The sequence below is a fragment of the Protopterus annectens genome, chromosome 2.part2 (genome assembly GCF_019279795.1).
Source record: "Protopterus annectens isolate FY-2018-M chromosome 2.part2, PAN1.0, whole genome shotgun sequence".
In the NCBI taxonomy this organism is placed as follows: Eukaryota; Metazoa; Chordata; order Ceratodontiformes; family Protopteridae; genus Protopterus; species Protopterus annectens.
Genome location: NC_056730.1, coordinates 522046622 through 522069104, shown reverse-complemented (window position 1 = coordinate 522069104; position 22483 = coordinate 522046622). Strand labels below are relative to the sequence as shown.

Sequence of the window (22483 nt, the reverse complement as noted above, 5' to 3'; positions counted from 1 at the left end):
TGTGTACCATTTTGGTGTTGGTATGTAGGAGGACCAATAGTAAGGGAAACAACAGTGTCAGAAATGATTTCCTTCACAATATAATTACACTGTACTTCAGCCCACTGGTGGGTAGCTAGTCAGTGATACTGTAAACACATAATACACTGTTGTTACCTATTTCTTTGCTATAGCTAGAACAAGTTTTTTTTTGAATTATAAAAAAATCAACAGTAACTACTTTATTGAGTTTGGTGATCCAGTAATCAATTATCCAATGTCTATATTTCAAATTTAACTGATTTCTCACATAAGGCACTAACATATGACTTCTGTATTGCATCCACTACCTGGTCTTTATCATCACATAGATAACATAACAACCAAGTTATCCTAAAATAATGTGTAGTGTAGTCTACAGCAACAGGGTTTATACTACTAGCAAAATTACCTAAGTATCAGAACAGCAAAGCTTCTGTTGATTATAAATGTTTTTCTTTGATAAGATATGACAGGTATATTGCCTGTGTCAAGACATACCTTATAGATTTTTAGAACTTTGATTTTCCCTGTGTGCCTGACATGTGGACCTCTACATAGATCAATTAATGGACCACACCTGCAATTCAATAAATAAAATAATTAAATATAATTCAAAATTAAAGACAACAAATACTAAAATTCAATTATCAATAAAACAGTCCAACCTGAAAGCATAAACCTATCTACAATGTTTAAATATTTTTAACCAGAAAAAAAGAGCTAAAAATGTGTACAAAATTATAGCATTGAGAAAGAGGACACAAGAGAAAACCACCTAGCAACAGATCAGATTGTGGGTGTATATTAGGCCTGTGTGCGACAATTAACCAGGACAAGAGAAATTCCAAGTGTGTTACTGTGACCAGTCACAGAATTCTGAATGATTATGTACAGAAAACCACAGAAAAAGGAGGTTATTCTCTGAACTGAAGCATGAATCTGCAGGCATACAGAATTGCACTGGTGAGCCACACAAGGACAGGCAGATATTATGTCAGGCTGAGGCATGTCTGACATGCCACAGAATATACAGGCCACTCAGCAGTTCAGTGTACAGAAACACCCCATTGTATTGCACTCAGACTTCAGTGCAATGGAAAGTAATACAAGCACCACTTGCAAGTTGTTGGTGAAAGGTGCAAACTGTATATAGCAGAACAGGCTGATAGTATGCCAAGTGTAGCAGCACCAGCAATAGCACATACTGTAGAAATCCAACATTTCTTATATAATAATTCTTTGAAGAAACAGATTATGCAAGGAATAATGACATACTAAACTATACCAGCAAATGAAGGACAGGATGCATTGGTTACTGAAAAGGTCTGCTGGTGTGATTAACAATATACAGAAGAAGTGTAGGCTGGCATTACTGTTTCAGCCAAGACTTGAACTCTTTACAGAATATAGCTGCTTTTACACTATTCTAAATAAGTATGAAGTACTTCTCTTTTACCCCAGCAGGATAACACAGAAGGTAAGTCACAGGATTATCAACTGATAAACCTGGGTTTGAGAGCTGGTTGAGGCACAGCAGTATCTGTGAAGAAGGCGGCTAGGCAATCTACTTCTATAATATGCCAAGAGAACTCTATGGGGCCCTTCCTAAAGACTCACCATGAGTGTATTTTGACTTGAGTGTACATACTTACTTTTACTTTCATTTTACCTGGTAATGCTATCACTAATGGCAGCAGGTGGTAGCCAAACAGCACAGTTAGCTACATGTTTAGCTTAACCTGAGGGATTTGCTTTGATTTCTCTTACTGTGCTGTTAAGGTTTACACTACTCTGACTGTAGTTAGGAGTGTTTCACACTGGCACTAAATTTGTGTTCCAAAAGGACTGTGCTTGCAGACAGAATGGGTATCAGAGTGAGTGACAGCCGTGGATTGTGTTTCAGCTTTAGATTCAGAGGTATTGGCATGATCAGTTTTACATGTGAACAGCTATGCTGGAAAGGTGCACTGTTTTCATCTGGTAACAAAGAACGGACAGCAATACAGATGTTTGTTTCACAACTCGTACTCATGGTTTCATATGTTGGATTGAAGACTGGACTAATGTTTATTTCTCATTTTTGAGTGTTATCTGTGGCAGCTATTTTATCCTAAACACTCAGATGGGCTTTTTTGCTGTTTATTCATTTAAAGTTTGCCTGCCAAAACCTGCGGCACTGAAACATTTGTTACTCCAGAGGAATATGGTGGGACACTATACTGCTGTGTTTTGTACAAAATTCAAATTAAATGTCTGCAAGATTTGGAACTGGACTGAGTCTTTTTCCTGGGGCATGATGATGTCAGTTTTTATGTTAATTTAGGTTTATGTTTACTTTAATATAGGGGATTATGTTTACTTTAATATAAGGGATTATGACAAAATAGAAAAAGTATGTTGAACAGACTTTGACAGGTTACGACTAGGTTGTCGATCATAGCCTGCTTATTTTGTGTTCAAGACATGAACGCCAAGAAATTCACTTTGAATTGAAGCTTAAGAGGTGAATCTTAGCTTCCTTATCAAGAACACATAATTAAAGGGTTATGACTGAAGACCTGATAGGGTGGCCACAGTGGTTAGTGTTGTCACGTCACAGCAAGAGGTTCTCCGGTTTGATTCTTGGCTGGGGTACCTTTTGTGTGGGGTCTGCAAGTCCTCACTGCGGTCACGTGGGTTTCCTCTGGGTTCTCTAGCTTTCTCCCACATTCCAAGGCCATGCAGTAAGTGGATTGGACATTCTAAATTGGCTGTAGGTGTGAGAGTGGTACAGATAAACTACCATGGCAGGGGTAGCCACTGTGGGGTGTAAACCTTGGCTCAAAATGATTATCATGGCTGTAGTGACACCCTGACCTCATGTGTAAAATGTGAAAAGGAGTTGAGGATGGATGGACTGAAGACCTGATTACAATTCTTTGTAATTCACAGAGCTTATTGTACTCCATATATATATATACTGCTAGTTACAATAAAAAAATGCTAAGTGCCTTGCCACCTTTCAAAGACAAAGCACTTTGTGAGCAATGTCAGAAAGACAGTATAAAAATGCCTCTTCTGCTTCCACTCACCTTGCCGTGCTTCTCAACTGTCCAGATTTCTGCAGAATATCCAGACTTTTCCCTTCATATTTTTGGTCTGTTTTTTATAAAATCTGTGCTTTTCTGACAAATCACCCAGGACGGAAGTCATTTAACAATGACAGACTTCCATGTTTCAGAATTTAATATTTCAGAAAACACATGCTGACACAAATCCTGTTACTCTAGTAACTTTCTAAGTTTGTAAGTTAGGGACATATTACCAGCACAGACAGCAGGTAGAAACAAAATTGTTTATAATGAGAATAATAATAATAATAATAATAATAATAATAATAATAATAATAATAATAATAATAATAATAATGATGATAATAATCCTATATGTTAACTTGTTTTATTCTGTCACTGTAATATTACAAAACCAAAAATAGAAGTTGTGAAGTCTGGTAGAGATGGGTGGAGGCTGTCAGCCTAGTCAAATAGAATTTGGTACATAATTCTATCATTTGTAAATACGGTGAAATGCTGAACTTAAAACAATGTAGCAACATTGCCCTCTGCTATAAAGAAAGCTAAGTCAAGCATTTCTTGTTGGTCCTTTGAAATTAAAATTACTTTATGTCTGTTCCTTTGAAGTTACAATTTGGAGTCGATGAGTCTGGAGTAAGCATCCTGCCTATTGTTTTAACTTAAGGAATAATTATTAGAGTTTACATGTGGAATGTCTTTTATGGCTGTAGTTTTCTGCAGGTGCAAGATGTTAAGAATGTAAATGCAGTTTGAGTGACCTGGGAACTAGGAAACAGTGAAATGATGTAATGTTTTAGCAGAACTGCAGTTTCAATTTAAACAGAGAGAATCAGAGATTATTGAGCATTTTTGTCTTGATATCCAACTCAGCACTGCCTTATGCTCTCTTTATGTTAGTAGTATGTTAGAACTGTGTTTTCTCCTAGAAGTTGCCAGGAATTATAAAGATTAGACTAAGTGTTTTTTGTGATGTCAGAACTGTACTACTGATTTACTTTAAGTATGTGGGATCTCTGAACTCTCTTCACTAGCACTGACTGTGTAGTAGAAAGTATTGTCATGTGGTTTTAATTATTTATTAATAAATATTTTAAAACCTTTTAACAGTGGCTGGTTTGTGTAGAGGTAAGTTAAGCTCTAGAGTACATTGCATATTTATAGAGTTTATTGTACAAAGCCACTCTAATAAGCCTTGACTGATTAGTCACACTAACCAATTGGATAATAATATTGCACAGTAATAATTGAACACCCTTTTAAGGGCCTGTGGGTAGCTGATAATATTAGCTGGGTGGTGGCAGTAATTACTACTGTATAGTCTGGGTAAATGGGGCACAGCTGGAGAACCTGTGCCAGCCTTCCCCAGGAGTGTCTGTGTGGCTGTATCAGCTACTTGGGCAGGGACACAAAGCGCTGATTGGACAGAGAGGGTGCTGGAGATTTTAGCTTGCTGAGCTAGGCTGAGATCTGAACCCTATAGCTGTGCCAGGGGGGAGTCTTACTGGGAACCTGGAGAGCAAGGGAGCAACCAGCCCCGGACTGAATGTGATCTCTGCGTGCTCTTAAGGGAAATTGCACTTTACTGTGTGTATTTGTTATCCTTGTCTCATATATGATGGTGTCATATCTGGTGTTAGTGGTGAGGATTGAAGCTCCTTGATTGCTGGGCCTGGGCACGGGCATCACAGAAGTATCCAAACTTGAAATGAAGAAATCCACCCCAAACTTCAGTGCAGTCACACAACAGCAGCAGTCTCACTGCGGCTGCAGCATTAGTGTTTTGCTTCACTGAAATTTTGCCCAACAGCATTACAGTTCCACAGCAACTAATATAGCTGTTCATAGCTCATCTCCTGACAGCGAATGGAATTGCTGCTTTGAATTTTTTAAAGTGCATTTTTAATGTTCATTATGGTTATCATTACTGTTTAAGACACTACATTGTTTTCTTTTTCTTGTGCAATATGGATGACACAATGCTGCAGTGAGTAGCACTGTGACCTTACAGCAAGAGCTTCTCTGCTTCTGTTTTTAGTTGGGAGTGTCTTCTGTGCAGAATCTGCATGTCATCCCTGTGCTTTGGGGGGGGGCTTTCTTAAGGTACCCCGATATCTTCCCACATCCCAAAAATATGTGGTAAGCAGATCGGTGACTAAACTGTCCACAGATATGAATATGATGTGTATGATACAGAAGAAAATTCTAGTAATTTATTTCTGTTCCCTACTTGCCTAGTAAACTCTGTGATGGTATTAGCTATTCATGGGTTCAGTATAGGAGTCAGATGAAACTAAACAGCATTGCATGAATACTGTGCAATACATATTCTGTGATCAGGACAACCATTTGTTGTGAAATAATTCTTTAAGTGCGGTAAATTACTTTTCTTTGAACAATGTCCTTCCTACTTACTGCATGTATATTACAGCAATTTCTAACATTCACTGTAGTTGTATAGTTTTCCTCATAGGTACATTGGAGATTACTAGGACTAGGCTAATGGCTCAAGAGCCCATACATGTCTAGCCAGTTTTACCCAGACTTTACCCGATTTTCTAACACTATGGGAAAGATAACAAGGGTCAGCAAGTGGGATCTTGACAATTTTTACAGACTGCCTCTGTCCATAAGGGACATGAGCACCACCCCAGGAATGAATTTGCAATTTCTCTTGCACTGGTCCAGACTGCACTTGAAAATGGTCAGGGAAGGGCTCTGCTTCACATGAATAAGAAACGTATTCCAGAGGAGGGGCAATCTCTGGGACACATGTATATCTGTCCAGCATGATCTATTTGTGTCCGAGATCACATTTAGATCCTTGGAGCAGGTAGCCCTCGTGCAGCTAGTTTTGTCAATATGCAACATTTCCATCAGGGCTGGGTCAGAGATTGCTCTGTAGGTCAGGCATAGATCACCACTCAGTAATTGGTGGGAAACTGAATATAATGATAGGGCTTTTAATCTGTCCGCATATGACATGTTGGGTATATCTTGTACTTTTTTGTTGAGAAACGTCTGAGGAAGCTAAAACTGTTGCAGGTGACTGGTGAGGTACATGACAAAGGCTGCACTGTACTTGATTACTGGTCTGATGAGGACAGAGTAGTGTTATTACGATATCCTTAGATCTGGATGCCATGCTTTTAGAATCAGAATCACATTTATTGGCCAAGTATGCGCACATACAAGGAACGTGACTCAGGTTTCGATGACTCTCCAAGTATAAATTACATAAATGACATATGTGCAACTATTAAAAACATGAAAAAAAATGTAAATATACATACACAGTGGATATAAAAAGTGTAGACACACCTGTTAAAATGCCAGGGTTTTGTGATATAAAAAAATGAAACCACAATAAATAATTTCAAAACTTTTTCCACCTTTAATGTGACCTATAACCTGTACAATTCAATTGAAAAGCAAACAAATCTGTTAGAGTTAAAGTGGGAAAAGTTTTGAAATGATTTATTGTGGTCTCATTTTTATATCACAAAAACCTGGCATTTTAACAGGGGTGTGTACACTGTTTATACCCACTGTACGTATATGTACAAAGTGCAGCTCAGTGCAAGAAATACTGAAACAAACTCTGAAAGAAACAAGTATTAACAATAAGTAAACAATACTGCAGAACCCCCTGGAAGCTTGGGAAAATGAATTCCCAGCCTAATAAGCTGACTTAACCATCTATGAACTTGATGGCCTGTGGGAAAGAACTGTCCTTATATCTGCTTGTTTTGGTGCATATTAATCTATAATCAAGAACCAAACACTAAGCAAACCTTAGTGATAAAACAGTCAAACAACTCAAGAAAATAAAAAATACCACAGCCAGAAGTAAGCTTGGATAACCCAAATTGAGGTACTTTATTAAAAAATACTAAGATGTTTTGCCCGTTTACATCCAGGGCTTCTTCAGAGTTTCTGAAACTCTGAAGAAGGCCTGGATGTATAAGGGTGAAAGCATTTAGTATTTCTAATAAAATACCTTAGTTTGTGTTATCCGAGCTTACTTCTAGCTGTGGCATTTTTTTTTCTTGAGTTGTTTATAAATCTATAATGCCTGGCCAATGGTAATAGTTCAAAAAGATGGCGGCATGGATGTGACGGGTTGGTGATGATTTTCCCTGCCAGTTTCATGACTCTGGAATAGTACACTTCCTGTAAGGAGGGTAAACTAGCACCAGTGGTATATTCAGCAGACCTGAATATTCAATGTAACCTATTTTTGTCATGTTTAGACATGCATCCAAACCACACTGTTATGGATGAGCTGAGAACAGACTCAATGACTGCTGTGTAGAACTGAATCAACAGCTCCTGTGGGAGGTTGAACTTCCTCAGCTATTGCAGAAAGTACATTCACTGTTATACTTTTTTATTTTATTTATTTATTTATTTTTTTACAATGCATCCTACATTGGTCTCCCAATTCAAGTCCCAGAAGATTATAGATCCCAAAAACATGAAGGTTTCCACAGCTGACACAGCAGTGAATATAAAAAGGTGGAATAATATTGTAGGACCACTCCTAAAGTCCACTGTCATCCACAGTTTTAAGAGAGTGTTCAGCTCCAGATTATTCTAACAATACCAAAGGGCCAATAGCTCAACCTCCCGTCTGTATGCAGACTCATCACCATTCCTGATCAGCCCAATAATGGCTATATTGTCCTCGTATTTAATAAGTTTGACAGAAGAGTCTTTAGAGGTGCAATCATTAATGTAGAGGGATAACAGCTGTGGGTACAGCACACATACCTGGGGGGCACCTGTACTGATCATGCAATAGTTAGATGCAATATTTAGATGCAAATTCCCCCAGATTTACCTGCTGTTTCCTATTGGTCAGAAAACTGGTGATCCATTGACAGGTGGAGGCTGGAACAGAAAGCTGGGAGAGTTTCAAGTGAAGAAGTTCTTAAACCTGTTAGATACACATGCTCCCTTAAAAACCAGAAGAATAAAAAACAAAACTACCCCTTAGCTAACTAAAAATACACTAACAACCATGCAACTAAGAGATAAAGCCTGGGCATGCTATCTGAAGCACAAATCTCCCACTACTCTTAATGACTACAAAACTCTTCGTAACGCAATAAAAAAGCTCATCACAGCAGACCGACACAACTTTTACTCTTCTCTTCAAAGTAAATACAAAAATGACCCACAAAACTTCTGGAGAGGTATAACCTCTCTTAAAACCCGGTACAACTGAAAACCCAAACCCCAACCCAAGCGTACAAGACAATGACCTTGCCACCGAGTTTAACTCTTTTTTCACTGACTGCATTTCCAAACTAACCTCTTCCTTCTCCTCCAACCATCCACCTCCAACTTCCTCCTCTCCCCCCCTACTCCTCCTCCTTCTCCACTCTGTCATCCTACTACCTCCCAACCACTTAGATTCTCCCTGGAACCAATCCCCACTTCCACTATCAAAAAACTCCTGAAAAAGCTAAAACCTTGCACCAATGCCCCCGATAACATCCCCTCACACTTCCTCAGTATAGCTGCAGATGCTATCGCCCTGCCAATTAGTATCCTAATCAACCGCTCCATCCAAGAAAGTCACGTTCCTCAAATCTGGAAAAAGGCTTATATAATTCCCTGCCATAAAGGAGGAAATAATACTAGTGTTACCAACTTCCGCCCCATTGCTATCCTCTCTCCTATTTCAAAAATTCTAGAGAAATGTATTCACCTTCAACTCCTTCCCTACTTACTAGACAACAACCTACTAACTTCTACTCAACACAGCTTCCGTCCCAATCACAGCACTATGACAGCCCTCCTATCATTCCTAAAATGTGAACAAGGCTAGAGACTCTGGCCTCACTGTATCTACCATTCTACTTGATCTCTCCAAAGCTTTTGACACTATCTCCCATAACTTACTTCTAACTAAACTCTCCAAGCTAAACCTTTCACCTTCTGCTCTAAATTGGTTCACCAGCTATCTCTCAGACAGGCATCAAGCTGTTAAGTGGAAAAAATCCATCTCCTCTTTCCTTAATAGCCCCACAGGCGTTCCACAAGGTTCCATATTAGGACCCCTTCTCTTTAATATCTTTGTAAATGACTACTATCACTCTATCCCCTATGCTAACATCATCCAATATGCAGATGATTCTACAATCATTTGTGCTTCATCTTCCATTTCAGCTCTCCAAAAGCTGACTCAAGATGCCTTCTCCACCAAAGAACAGTGGATGAAAGACAACCATCTTGCACTTAATGCAGCTAAATCAAAACTAATGATATTCACCCCCTCTAAAATCAACACACTGGATCAACAACCATTCTCCATCACCAGTCAAAATAACCCACTTGAACTGGTAACTGAAGCCAAGCTTCTAGGAGTCCAAATTGATAATAACCTTACTTTCAAGTCCCATCTACTACAAAACATTAAAAAACCCACCAAAAACTAGGCCTGCTGTACAGTCACAAACAATTCCTCTCACCTACTACCAAACTCACTCTCTCTACCACATTTCTCTTACCCTCCTTCCTTTATGGTGCCCCTCTTAACTAATCTACAATCATCTCTCTAAACAAAACTTAGCCAAATTTGCCACTAGCAATAAATCTTCAACCCATCACTGTGTACCACTCCACAAACTAAATTGGCTTGAACTTCCCAACTACCTCTCCTACACTCAACTAACATATGCACACAAACTCATTTTTCAACCATCCCTCTGTCCCTCCCTGTCCACTACCTTTAAAATTCACCATACTCAAAGACTTCTTAGATCTACTAATCAAAACCCAATAGAAGTCTATAGACCCCATCGCCCCCCAGGACAAAACCTCCTCTCCTTTTCACTAGCACGCCTATGGAACTCCCTCCCACCCTCCAATTCGTACCATCACTAGCCTTCCTACCTTTAAAAAAATCACTCCACTCCTACCTATCATCCAAATGGGAATGCTCCTGCTCCTACCCCACATAATCTTTCTATACTCACTACTGTACTCCCCCTTTTACTCTCTCTACCTCAGACAGTAACCTAATCCTTAATAGTTCCTATCCTCCTGAAAGCCTTATGCACCTATCTACTCACTTCCTTATCCTTGTGCCTATGATATAATTTGATTTCAACTTTAATATGTTTTATTATTTGATTGTATTAATGCTTAACTTTACTCATTGTAATCACTGTTCCTCGTGATGTCATGTACAATAATTTGGATGTAAATCTCTATAATATGTAATCTGCATATAACTCTCTATAATATGTAATCTGTAATGGAGCTTTTCTCCCCAGGCCTCCATTGAAAACGGGTTCTCTTGGCCCAATGGACTATCCTGGTTAACCAACAGCAAATAAATAAATAAATAAATAAATAAATAAAGTTGTTCTGGAATTATTGTATTAAATGCAGAGGTGAAGTCCACAAACCGAATCTTTGCATATGTCCCTGGGTCATCAAGATGTTGCAAGATATATTCCAGAACCATATTAACCACATCATCCACTGACCAGTTCTCTCAATAAGCAAACTGAAGAGGGTCTAACAAGGGAGCTGTAATATCCTTCAGGTGAGCTAACACCAGCCTCTTAAAAGTCTTCATGACCAGTCATGTCAAAGCAACAGGCCTGCAGTCAGTCCTGTTATACCGGATTTTCACTGGCTAAAAACTGTTTTTTCAGCTTTTCAGAATAGTTCTTTTTAGCCACTCTGATTTATTTTGTCAATGTGTTCCTTGCCTGGCTAAAAGTATTCTATCCCCAATTCTATAGGCATCTTCCTTGGCTTGACAAAGCTACTTAAGTGTAGCAGTGAAACAGGGTTTCTGCTGTTAAATTTTAACCAGGTCTTAGTGGAGACGCACACATCTTCACAAAAGCTAATACAAGATGTTCCTGTGTCTGCCAGTTCATGCAAGTTAGCAGCAGAATCTTCAAACACACTCCAGTTCATACAGTCAAAGCAAGTTTGTAGCTTCCGGCTTTGCCTCAATAGTCCATCGTCTCACAGTATTGATCACAGATTTAGCAGATTTTAACTTGCTCTTGTAGGTAGGAAGCAAATGAATCAAACAGTGGTCAGAAAAGCCCAAAGCTGCATGGGGGACAGCACAATAAGCATGTTTTAACACCGTATAACAACGATCCAGTATGTTCCTGTCTCTGGTAGGGCACTCTATATGCTGTGTAAATTTAAGCAGTTCGTGGCTCAAATTTGCCTTATTAAAATCCACTAGAATAAACAGAAGGGAGTTTGTATAATTCTTCTCTGTGCACATCATCTGATCAGACAGTTTTTGTAACACTGCACTCACACAGGTTTGAGGTGGAATGTGAACACTAACCAGAATAAATGAACAGTTACTTTACTTATTAGCTGAGCCACACAGAAGGATTTCCTCACCACTGTGGACACATTGTGGTCAAAGTTCATATTACTGTGAGTACCCAGATCTCTTTAAATCTTTTCTTACTACTGTGGTTAGCACCAAATACATTTTAAACTGTAGTATAGTACTGCCAAAAGTGCAGTTGTGTAAAATCTTACCATAACGGTAGATGTCCTTGCCTTCACTCCTACAATATTCTTAACATATGGGAGAGTGCCAATGTTCAAGAGGAAACTTGGGAGGAGGAAAGGACAGAACAGTCCCCTAAAAAGCAATGGAAAATTGAACTAGCAAAACCAGCCCTAGCTCTAGAGATAACATCCAACTTGTAGTGCTTGGTAAAAGTATGCACAGAAGTCCAGGTAGCTGATTCAAGAACAGAATTAGTATCTAAGCCTTTGAAAAAAGCACCAGAAGGAGCCACTGCTCTAGTAGAATGAGCCTTAATTGAAAAAGGAAGGCTCTTGCCATGAAAACGCTAACAAAAGAAAATAGCCTTAGAAATCCAAGAAGAAACAGTTTGCTTGGATATAGCAAGCCCCAAAGATCTAGTATGAAAAGAAACAAATAACCGATCAGATTTTCTGACAACCTCGGTCATATTCAAATAAATTCTAAGTTACCTATGTATTTCCAAAGTATGCAGCACCCTCTCACTGTCAGTTTATGGAGAATGGAAAAGAGTGGGCAGATTAATAGACTGATTAAGTGATAGCTCATTAACCACCTTTGGCATATAAGAAAGGTTAGTGCACAAGTACACTCTAACCTGATGAAAAATCAAAAAAAGAGGACAAGCCGTAAGGGCCTGCAACTCAGACACTCATCTGGCAGAAGTATGCACTAACAAAAGAACAGTCTTCTAGGAATAATGTTGCAAGGAAGCTGAAGCAGCAGGCTCAAAAAGGAGTCCGAGTCAACTTTTCCAAAATAAAATTAAGATCCCAGGGAAGAGGATTAGACTTCCTGGGAGGTCTAATATTAAGGACACCTTTAAGAAACTATCGAAGAATAGGACAAGCCAGCATTGAGCAACTCACACAAATAAGAGAGAACCAAAGGAGCATCCACAGTAAATGGGTCCAGGTTATGAGAGAGACACCAAAAAGAAACCCTCTTCCATTTGGATAAGTAGGACTTCCTAGTCATAGGTTTCTTGGCTTTCTGCAGGACTTGCAGCACATCCTCAGAAAAAAAGGCGTCTATGAGGAATCAAAATCCTATCACCCACAGTGTCAGCTGAAGGGTGGACAGGTAGGGATGGATAAGCGATCCCTTGTCTTGTGTGATTAGATCCGCCCTGTGAGGTAACTTGTGATGATTGCCCCTGGCTAGATGGAAAAGAAGATGGATGCAGTGCTGTCATGGACAAAAGCGAGTCACCAACAAGATTTTGGGAGCAATAAAAATGGGGTTGACCCACCGGGTAGGCCTATTGTATCTGCTCAAAAAAATGTTTTATCTAATATTGGGAAATTTTTGCATGAATATTTATTCCCTTATCTAATAAAGTTACCTAATTATATTAGGGATAGTTTTGATTTTTTGGAAAAATTATCTAAAATGCAATGCAGTGCAGATATGTTTTTTATAAGTGTTGATGTTGTTAGTTTGTATACTAACATACAGTGTCAGTTTGGACTTGAAGCAGTAAAATATTTTTTGGGTAACGTATTATATTGAAGTATTGGAATTTTGTTTGAATAATATTTTTTTTATGTTTAATGAACAATTATACAGACAAATCAAGGGCACTGCCATGGGGGCATCTTTTGCCCCATGTATGCCAACCTGATAATGGGTTTTTGTATGAGTTAGAATGGTTATATCATATAGATTATTTTAAAATTATGTAGTTAGTTATTTTCATTTTATAGATTATCTTGTTTTTATTTGTAAAGGTGGGATATCTTATGTTGGTCAGTTTATAGAAGTTATGCAACATAACAGATTTGGACTTTCCTTTGACGGCATACAGGTGGGCAAAAATATAACTTTTTTAGACATACATCTGATTTTGGAGGACAGCAATAAATATCTTATGTACGTCTGTACACAGAAAATTTGCTGATAGTAATCAGTATTTGATGGAGACTAGCTGTCATCCATTTCATACTTTGGTATCCTTGCCCTATGGGGAAAGTATGAGACTTAGACGGCTATGTAATACTGACACACTAATTTCTTTAAAGAAGTCCATGACTAGTGAGATGTTTAGATTGAGGGGCTATAGTGAAGCTAGTATGCAAACAGCTATAGATAAAGTTATTAATGAACAACATAAAGTTGGTACTTATAAGTATGGAAGTAAGGGGTATAAGTTAGATGTTAGAAATCAAGAGAAAAGATTAGTTTATTTTGTCTCTACATATAGTGTTTTCAGAGATGTTTTAATAGATATTGTTAAACACTACTGGAATTTTTTTGTTTAGATCAATGGACCTAAAAAATTTATTGTCTAGGTCTTTAGGCATCTCATTTCGTAGAGGTAGGAATTTAAAAGATATTTTGGTACATAATAAATTTAAATATCCCACCGAGACATTACAATATAGGGCCATGCAGAGACTAGGAACTTCACCCTGTGGTCATTGCAATGTATGTCATTATATTGTTCCAACTTTTAAGTATATAAATAGCCATGTATTTCAGGTTAAAAATATATATAGCTGTAATACTGAAGGTATTTATTTATGCGTTGAAATGTCCGTGTAACCTTGTATATATAGGAGAAAGTAAAAGGAAGTTTAAAACTAGACTGCAGGAGCATGTCAGGAATATTATAAATAATAAAGAAGATAGCCCTGTTGCTAAACATTTTATGCTGGCACACAATTCTAATCCAAATGGGTTACAAGCCACTGTCGTAGAACATATTATGAAGGGTGTATTTTCCGATGACTTGTATAAAAAGAAGTTGTTATATAAAGAAAGTATTTTTATTTTGAAATATGACACTATTTCCTTAGGGTCTGAATGTGGAATGTAACTGGAGGCTTCTTATCTAATGAGAAAGTAGTATTAAGTATTTTTTAATGTTTATTGATTAATTGGTTTAGGCTGCTTGTTTAATTGTTAGATGTATTAGGGTATATAAACTGTGTAAGTTATGTGATGTTTTATACTCCTCGAAGGCGGTTGTCGAAACGCTAGAGGTGCAATAAACTGGTGTTTTAAGTGGATTCGTCGTCTGTGGTCTTCAGTTTTATATTTCTTTTTGGTTCGTGCAAGATTTTGGGAGCAGCCTGTTGGATTTTGAAAAGGACTTTTGGAATGAGAGGATGGGGAGGGAATACATAAAGAAACATCCCTTTCCAAGAGAATGAGACAGCACCCACCTTTCATATCAGAGGATCTCGGACTCTGGCATAAAACAGAGGAAGTTGTCTGTTCAGAGGGAGAGGCAAAAAATACCACTTAAGGAGAACCCCACTGGTGGATAATGTCCAGAAACACATCCCTGTGAAGCATCCATTTGTTTGACTGAGTTAAGGACTTGCTCAGAATGCCTGCCACAATGTTCTGACTGTAAGGGATATAAACTGCCTGAATAATCACTTAACAGCAAAATCCCATATTGGAAGTGCCAACCTGCAAAGAAGATAAGATCTTGTCCCGCCCTGCTTGTTGATATACCACATCAATATGGTATTGTCTGTGAATACCTTGAGAGGCCCTGGAGAAAAGAGAGACTGAAAGGCCTGAACAGCCAGCAGAAGGGGTCTCATCTTTTTGAAACTGATGTCCTCCTCCTGCTGACGAAGCAACCACACCCCCTGTACCTTTAGAGAGCCAAAAGCCACCTCCCCATCCCATGTCTGAGGCATCCATGAACAATTCCTGAGAGGGAAAAGGGGGATGAAAAGGGATCCCTGGATTCAGAGACAACTGCTGAATCCACCAGAGAATTCCTGTTTGAGGCAAGGAAGAGGAGGAACTACACATTCTAGAGGATGAGCATGTTGAAGCCACACTGACTTCAGAAACCATTGAAACTTTCTCACATGAAGTCTGACCAGAAGGAGCATTGGAATGGTGGATGCCATGAAACCCAGAACTCAAACTCCCTGGCGGTAATGGAAGCTAGAGGAAGAAGGGTGTGAAAGAAAGAAATGAGAGTTAAGGCCTTTGGAGGAGGGAGGGATGCAAGCACTGGCACCATCTGAATCCTGAAACCCAAAAAAACATGATCCTGAGAAGGAGTGAGAGAAGACTTTTTGAAATTTCCCATGAACCTCAGGCTCTGAATAAGGGATATGGTAAAATGAAAATTTTGCAAAGGGGTCTCTAGAGAAGACACCTGAATCAACAGGTCATCCAAGGAAGGAAATAATCTGGATCCCTTCAAGTCTGCAAAAGGAAATTACAGGAGCAAGGCATTTGGTGAACACCCTTGGTGCAGTACAAAGGCTAAAGGGAAAAGCAGAGAACTGAAAATGCCAGGAAGCAACAAAGAAACTCAAAATCTTCCTGAAAAGAGGATGGATTAGAATATGGAGATAAGCATCTCTGAGATCCAGAGACACCACACAGGCCTGAGGGAGCAAGACAGGAAAAATAATCTGAAAGGACAACATCCAAAAGGAAGGTACCTTTAGAAAAATGTTTAGATGACAGAGAGAATAGGTCTCCAAGTGTCATATTTTCTGGGCACTAGAAACAATCTGGAGTAGAACCCTTTCCCCCTTTGGGACACAGGCACCTCTTGAATAGTGCCCCAAGACAAGAGATCTTGAAGAACCTCTGATAAAAAAGTGAAGATGTTCCCAAGGAGGCTAAGGAATGCCCATAAAAGGATACGATTTACACACCATGAAGTACCCTTGACAAATGAATGACAGAACCCAAGAATCCTGAGCGATCTGAAGCCAAACTGGAAAAGAAACAGAAAGGCGAAGCAAAAGAGGTATGTGGCTGGGAGGGGACAGACAGTCACACAGCACCTGGTTTGTCCAGAAAGGAAGGATTCACAGTCCCCGAAAATTGAGTAGCCTTAGCAGGAGGAGTCCAATTGCCACTCTTTTTACCTTTAGTAGAAGGACAGGCCTGCCTACAAACAAAGGCAGGCTTAGCAGGGTAGCTTCTCTGAAATTTAGGCACAGGAGAAACAAGCACATGTTTAAGTTCCCATAAGGCCTTACACTTATCCTGAAGAGACTTAAACCAGCAGCAGCTTCCCCAAACCAAAGTTTAGAATCCAGAGGAGCTTCCATCAACTTAGTTTTAATATCATCAGGTAGAGGTTGAAGCCTAAGCCAAGAATACCTCCTCATAACTGACAGCAGCCCTAGAACAGGCATCTGCTGCATCAGAACTGCGTTTAACAGAATGATGAATTACTTGAGAGGAAGTCCCTAGCAAGGAAAGAAGTTTTACCTTCAAAGTCTGGAAAATCAGAAATAAGTTGACAGGCCTAAGAAAGAAGAGGCAACACATACCAAGACATATGGATCTGATAATTAACAGCCCTAAAACCTAGGGTAGCGGAAGTGTAAACCTTTTTGCCCAGCCTGTCCATAGTTCTGCTGTCCTTGTCAGAAGGCAATAACTCAGGTGAAAGAAGCAATTGAGATGGCTTATTAGAGGCTACGGACACTACCAAGGGGTCAGCAGCAGGACATTTATATAAAAAAGAACAATCCTCAGGAACCCTATAAAACCTATTAGGCTTCTTGGGATCAAGAGGAAGAGAATCAGGCACCTGAGAGGCATTGGCGAAAGCATCCAGTAAAGCAGGCAAGGCAGGAGGAATATCCACAGGTTTAGGAGAGTCCAAATGCAGTAACTCATAGTACCTCTTATAGATATTAGAGACCAGAGTACAATCCCGCTTAAAAAAATCCATCATCCTAGAGAGTGTGCCCCCAAAGGAAATTTCCTCCAAAGGAACATTAGGACTAATAGATTCCGCCTCCTCGGACCCATAATCCAAAGGAGAAGGAATTTGAGTATAATAAATTAGGGATTCATCAGCAGAATCAGACTCATTCTCAGAAGAATCCTGGTCTCTAGGCCTTTTAAGAGGAGTAGAGGACCAAGGAGGAGCAGGAACTAAAACACTACAAGGAGGCTTTAAGGACATTAAGGCAGGAAATAACCCTTGAGTAAAAGCACGACACTCACTTTGTGGATCCCTAGAAGCAGAAGAAACAAGTTTCATTTTTTTGTTTCTTTTTTAAGGGAATGTCCTGAGAAGGCTCAGATCCAGGACGACAATCAAGAACCGTAGCAGGAACTTCTTCCCCAACTAAAAACTGAGGAACTCCCCAGGCCCCTCAGGAAAAATTAACTGTGGTTCCCTCTGAATGTCCGAGACAGACACCTGCAAAGTCTCTTCAGACGTGCTGTCAGCCAGATCTCTCCAGCCTCAAACATAGTCGCATTAGAGAAACGGACAACACAGCTGGGTGAGCCTCTGGGTTCATAACAACCTTGGGAAAAACACCTGGTAGAGACTGGACAGCTGGTCAGACCTTTTTCACCTTCCTGCCCAATGACTGCCCCTCACAGCAGGAGATTCCTTCCATAGTAGCTTTAGCTAATAGCTTATGACGCTAGTTCTCAAGATACAAAGTAAGGGAAGAAAGTCTTCTGCGAAGGGTTTTTGGAACAAATGCCTGACAAATAGAACAAGATGTATGGTAATGGGAAGCACCTAAGCAAAAAAGACACTTATCGTGCCAGTCTCTATGGGGAATCTGTTTCCCACACTAGCATTTACCCTTCCTGGATGATACTAACTTCAAGGAACACAAAAAATTAGAAAAAACAAAACCCCAATGGAACACTTATCTTGCAAAAACAGCAAACAGGTGTAGGAAGTCACTGGAGAATGAAAATGCGTTCAGCTGCCAGAAGATGGATGCAGGTAAACAGACCAATGGTGTAAGAGATATGTTCAAAAAGACGACTCGCACCAGTTGCAGGCAAACGTTTTATTCAAAACAGCAGTGAAAGCTTGTAAGTGCTTTCGTCCCAAGTTTAAAACAATACAGGAACTTCATCAGACAAGCCAAAAAGAGCTAAAACTGCATTTAAATAAAGCAAGACATATTACATAATTTCCTCTTTGCAAACCTAAAGGGAAATCATGCTCATAACCAAAGGCTATGGTCCTGGATACCACATTTAAAAAGGTTACATATTATTACACAGTACAAACTTAAATTGCTAGTATAATGGTTAAAAACATATACTAAAGGCATATTAGAACATATCAAATGTTTCATAAATATATACATACAATTATACTGGTGCTTCAAAGGGCATAAAGTTAAGCACTCAGAACATACAAAGTTCCTATGAAAAAGTCACTTCAAATTAAAAAATGTGTCAACGTTTATTGTACCCATTCAATTCTAACTAGTATACTTTCATATCACTTAAGTGTGTCATCATACTGAAATGGGCAAGACTAAAAATGAAAAATAAAATAAAACTGCACTAAATGCACTATGTTCAGGTCAGTGGATGTAGATGTAAACATGTGTATGCATGTATTCTAAATTCTAGGTTCATTTTCAAATGAATTGTTATAAAGTAATAAATATCCACATATGGAAACAAAGGGATGTCTGATCTATTAAACGCCTTAAGCTTGAAAAGGCTAGATATAGATAAGTGGTTGTTTAAGCCTGGCCAGTCTGTGGAATCTAACTTGATCTGCCAAAATAATTCCGCTTTTTCTAACAGTAAGGCCAGGCTCCTCCTCTTAAGGAAGGGGATATGGTGTCCAGCACAACAAACTTGAATTTGTGGCCAGTGTACTGATTAATGTGTTTCGCCAGAGCATTGACTACGCGATGGTCCCTAATGTTTCGAAGGTGTTCACCTCTCTACTTTTAAGTTTCCACTCCATTTTGCCTATGTAAAAATATGGGCAAAACTCACAGAGGGCACAGTAAACTATCTTGTTGGAATTACGGTTGAATTTGTCCTTAATCCTTAGTTTCATGCCATTTATAGTGATTTCATTTCCCTCTAATATGTTGGGGGAAAACTTACATGAACCACATTTGTGCATGTAACCTGCCTTATGTGTTTATCTTGGTGTTCTAATAGGGATTTCATGTCCTGCTCTTTACAGAAAGCACGAGTGGGTTTGCTCCCTAAAATGGTTCTCAAATTTGTTAGGTTTACAGTTCTTTTCTAGGATGTTCTTAATAGAGTAGGCGTCAACTGAAAAAGTAGTAAGAAAACAGGATTTAAACAAGCTAGTATCATTTGTCTCTGTCATTGAAACAACTACATTTGGGGTAGATTCACTTATAACACTCATGATGGAATTAAGGGTGGAATGGTCACTACGGGGCACTTCTGTGTCCAGGATGGGGTAAAGTAGCCACTCTCTCATTTGAACAGGACTTCATTTTTTGTCTGATGAAGCTCCTGTATTGTTTTAAACTTATAAGCTTTCACTGCTGTTTTGAATAAAATTACCTTTCTGTCATTTGTGGACTGTTTCAAAGAAGTCGACTAAGTGCATTCCATGGTCTTGCTGATGGGCCTATAACTGCCTGGGTCAGTGAACGCTCCACCTGTGTGTAGAGGGATGACGATGGCGGTCCTCAGCTGGGATGAAGCCGGTGCTTAGGCTTTGGTTGCCTAATGGAGCTGAGAGCTCATGCCTGAGTTCATGTAGGATACAGCCAGGGATGTTATCGGGTCCCATGGAGACTGTATTTTTTGCCTTTGAGAGGGCATTAAAGACCTGCTCCCTGGTGATGAGGGGAGGGGGGCAGATGCTGGGGTTGTCTTGGTTTACTGATGGGGGGACAGAAGGTTGAAATTTTCACTGAACCTGTCTGCTAGCAGGTTGGCTATATCTATGACATTTGTGTATGTGGTGTTACTGACCACCAGTTTGGAGCAAATTTGGGTGTTACCTTTGAGACTGTGGACATATGTGAAAAAGGCCTTGTGATTGTCCTTAGTGGACGTGGCCAATTTGGGCTCAAAGTTAGCCTTAGAGGATTTCACCAGTGGCCTTATTTGCTTATTCAGACAAAGGAGAGCTTACTTCCAACTTGGAACCTGCTCCTTCTTGGTCCTGGACAGCAATTTTTTTCCTTTTATTACAGAGTTTGTTTATTGCTACTGTCCACCAGACAGGTTTACTCTTCTTTGAAGATTATTTGGTCCTGTCAGGTATTGCTGAGTCTATACAGCTATGTAGATGCTCATATAGTTTTTTGGTGTAGGCTTGGACATTAGTGCTAGTTCTAAATGAAGGAACGGTGGCTGTGAAGCTGCTTATACTTGCTCTGAGGAGATTGTAGTCAGCTTTAGAAAAGTGATAATCCCTGATAGGAAATATGGTCTCTAGTCTGCAGTCCAAATGTCTTCTTGGCCTCATCTCATTAAATTTCCCTTCCTGCTCTAGTTATTTGCCCCCACTACCTTGGTTCCTCTGTCAGTTTTCTCATCTCATTAAATTTCCCTTCCTGCTCTAGTTATTTGCCCCCACTACCTTGGTTCCTTTGTCAGTTTTCTCCATTAAATTCCATCCCGCTCTTGCCTCTTCTCTGTACCCCTACTTGCAGTCACTCCTACCAAAAAAAATGTCTTTTCTCCATTTTCTTGTCGACTTAATTCTTAGAACACTTTCTAATACTTTATTAATGCAATATTCTGTATGGCTGTTATTCTTCTTAAGGATCTATATCCAGTATCCCACTCTCTCCTTATTTCTTGAATTTCCTCCCAATTCATCATCATCCCTTTTCACTTTAATTGCAACTTCTAGCTTGTGGTATGTATATGAGCCTTAATTGTGTAGCTCTAAAACATCCCTTCAAATAAGGTAATCCTAAACCACCTTGTTCTATTGGAAGGATCAGCTTAACCAAAATCACCCTTGCCTTCTTCCCTTTCCAGATAAAATCCTTGATCTCTTATATTAGTTAGTTATTGTCCACAACTTCTCCTCTGGTTGACAAAAATATGCCTGACGTGCGTAAAACTAAAGGGACTAAAAACATTTCACTGCTTGCATTTTACTATCCATACCCATATCCATAAACAAGAGTTTCCAGTTGATCACTTTTTGTATTACCTTTTGAATAGTCTCTTCCCATGTATCTGAAGCTTCCATAACAGAAGCCTTTTTAATGCATACTCCTAAACAGTTTATTTTACCATATCCCCAAAAATATGGGTATTGCTGAACCAGTTCATGCGTGGGTACATAATTTACAGCTAAAGGTCTTTGTTTATCTTCATTAAATTTTATATCCCGAATAGAATTGTAACAATCTCAAAACATTCCACAACATTGAGATGCACTTTTCTTGATTTATCAGGTACACAAGAATATTTTCTGCAAATAAAAACTAATTTTCTTGATTACCATACCAATTATATCCTTGAATTTCTGAGTCACTTTTTTTTTTGCCAGTGGTTCTAAATATAGAACAAAGGATGCCTGCCTGGTTCCTCGGTTCAGACACAACTTATCAGAGAAGAACCCTCCCACTTTAACTCTTGCCTATGATCCCTCATATACTCTCCTAATTAATATCAGGGAATGCAAATGCTTCCATTGCTCTACTCATAAAAGCCCAGCTTACTCAGTGAAATGCTTTGTCTGCATCAAGATCCACCAACAGAGGCATTGTCTTACATTCTGCTTCCCTCTGGATCATGATTGCTCTATTAACATTGTCAAATGTTTGCCTCCCCTCCAGAAAACCACATTATACAACGACCCCCCATTAATATTCAAAAATGTGCATGCTGATTGGTCAGCGTGCATAACTCTGTTGTAAATCAGAGTTATAGTAATGGAAAAAGGTCTGGTCGCCCGGACTTTTTCCATTACTATAACTCTTTTTTTTACAGCAACAGAGAACGCAAGATCTTCGTTGCTTCACACTGTCTCGCTATGTTAAAGGAGTTTAACATAGCGAGACAGCTTTAAAAAAAGCAACGGAGATTCTCCGTTGCTTTTTTTAAAGCTGTCTAGCTATGTTAAACTCCTTTAACATAGCGAAACATTTGTAAAAAGCAACGG

General features: G+C 39.2%; 1 protein-coding gene across 1 annotated transcript in view; it reads right to left on the bottom strand.

Moving 5' to 3' along the window:
* Nucleotides 1-22483, bottom strand: part of LOC122795693 (threonine--tRNA ligase 1, cytoplasmic-like) — an 846051-nt gene that overhangs the window by 530220 nt on the left and 293348 nt on the right. Inside the window, exon 7 of the mRNA XM_044063990.1 lies at nucleotides 520-598. Within this exon, the coding sequence (XP_043919925.1) occupies nucleotides 520-598 (79 nt within the window). The remainder of the gene's footprint in view (nucleotides 1-519; nucleotides 599-22483) is intronic.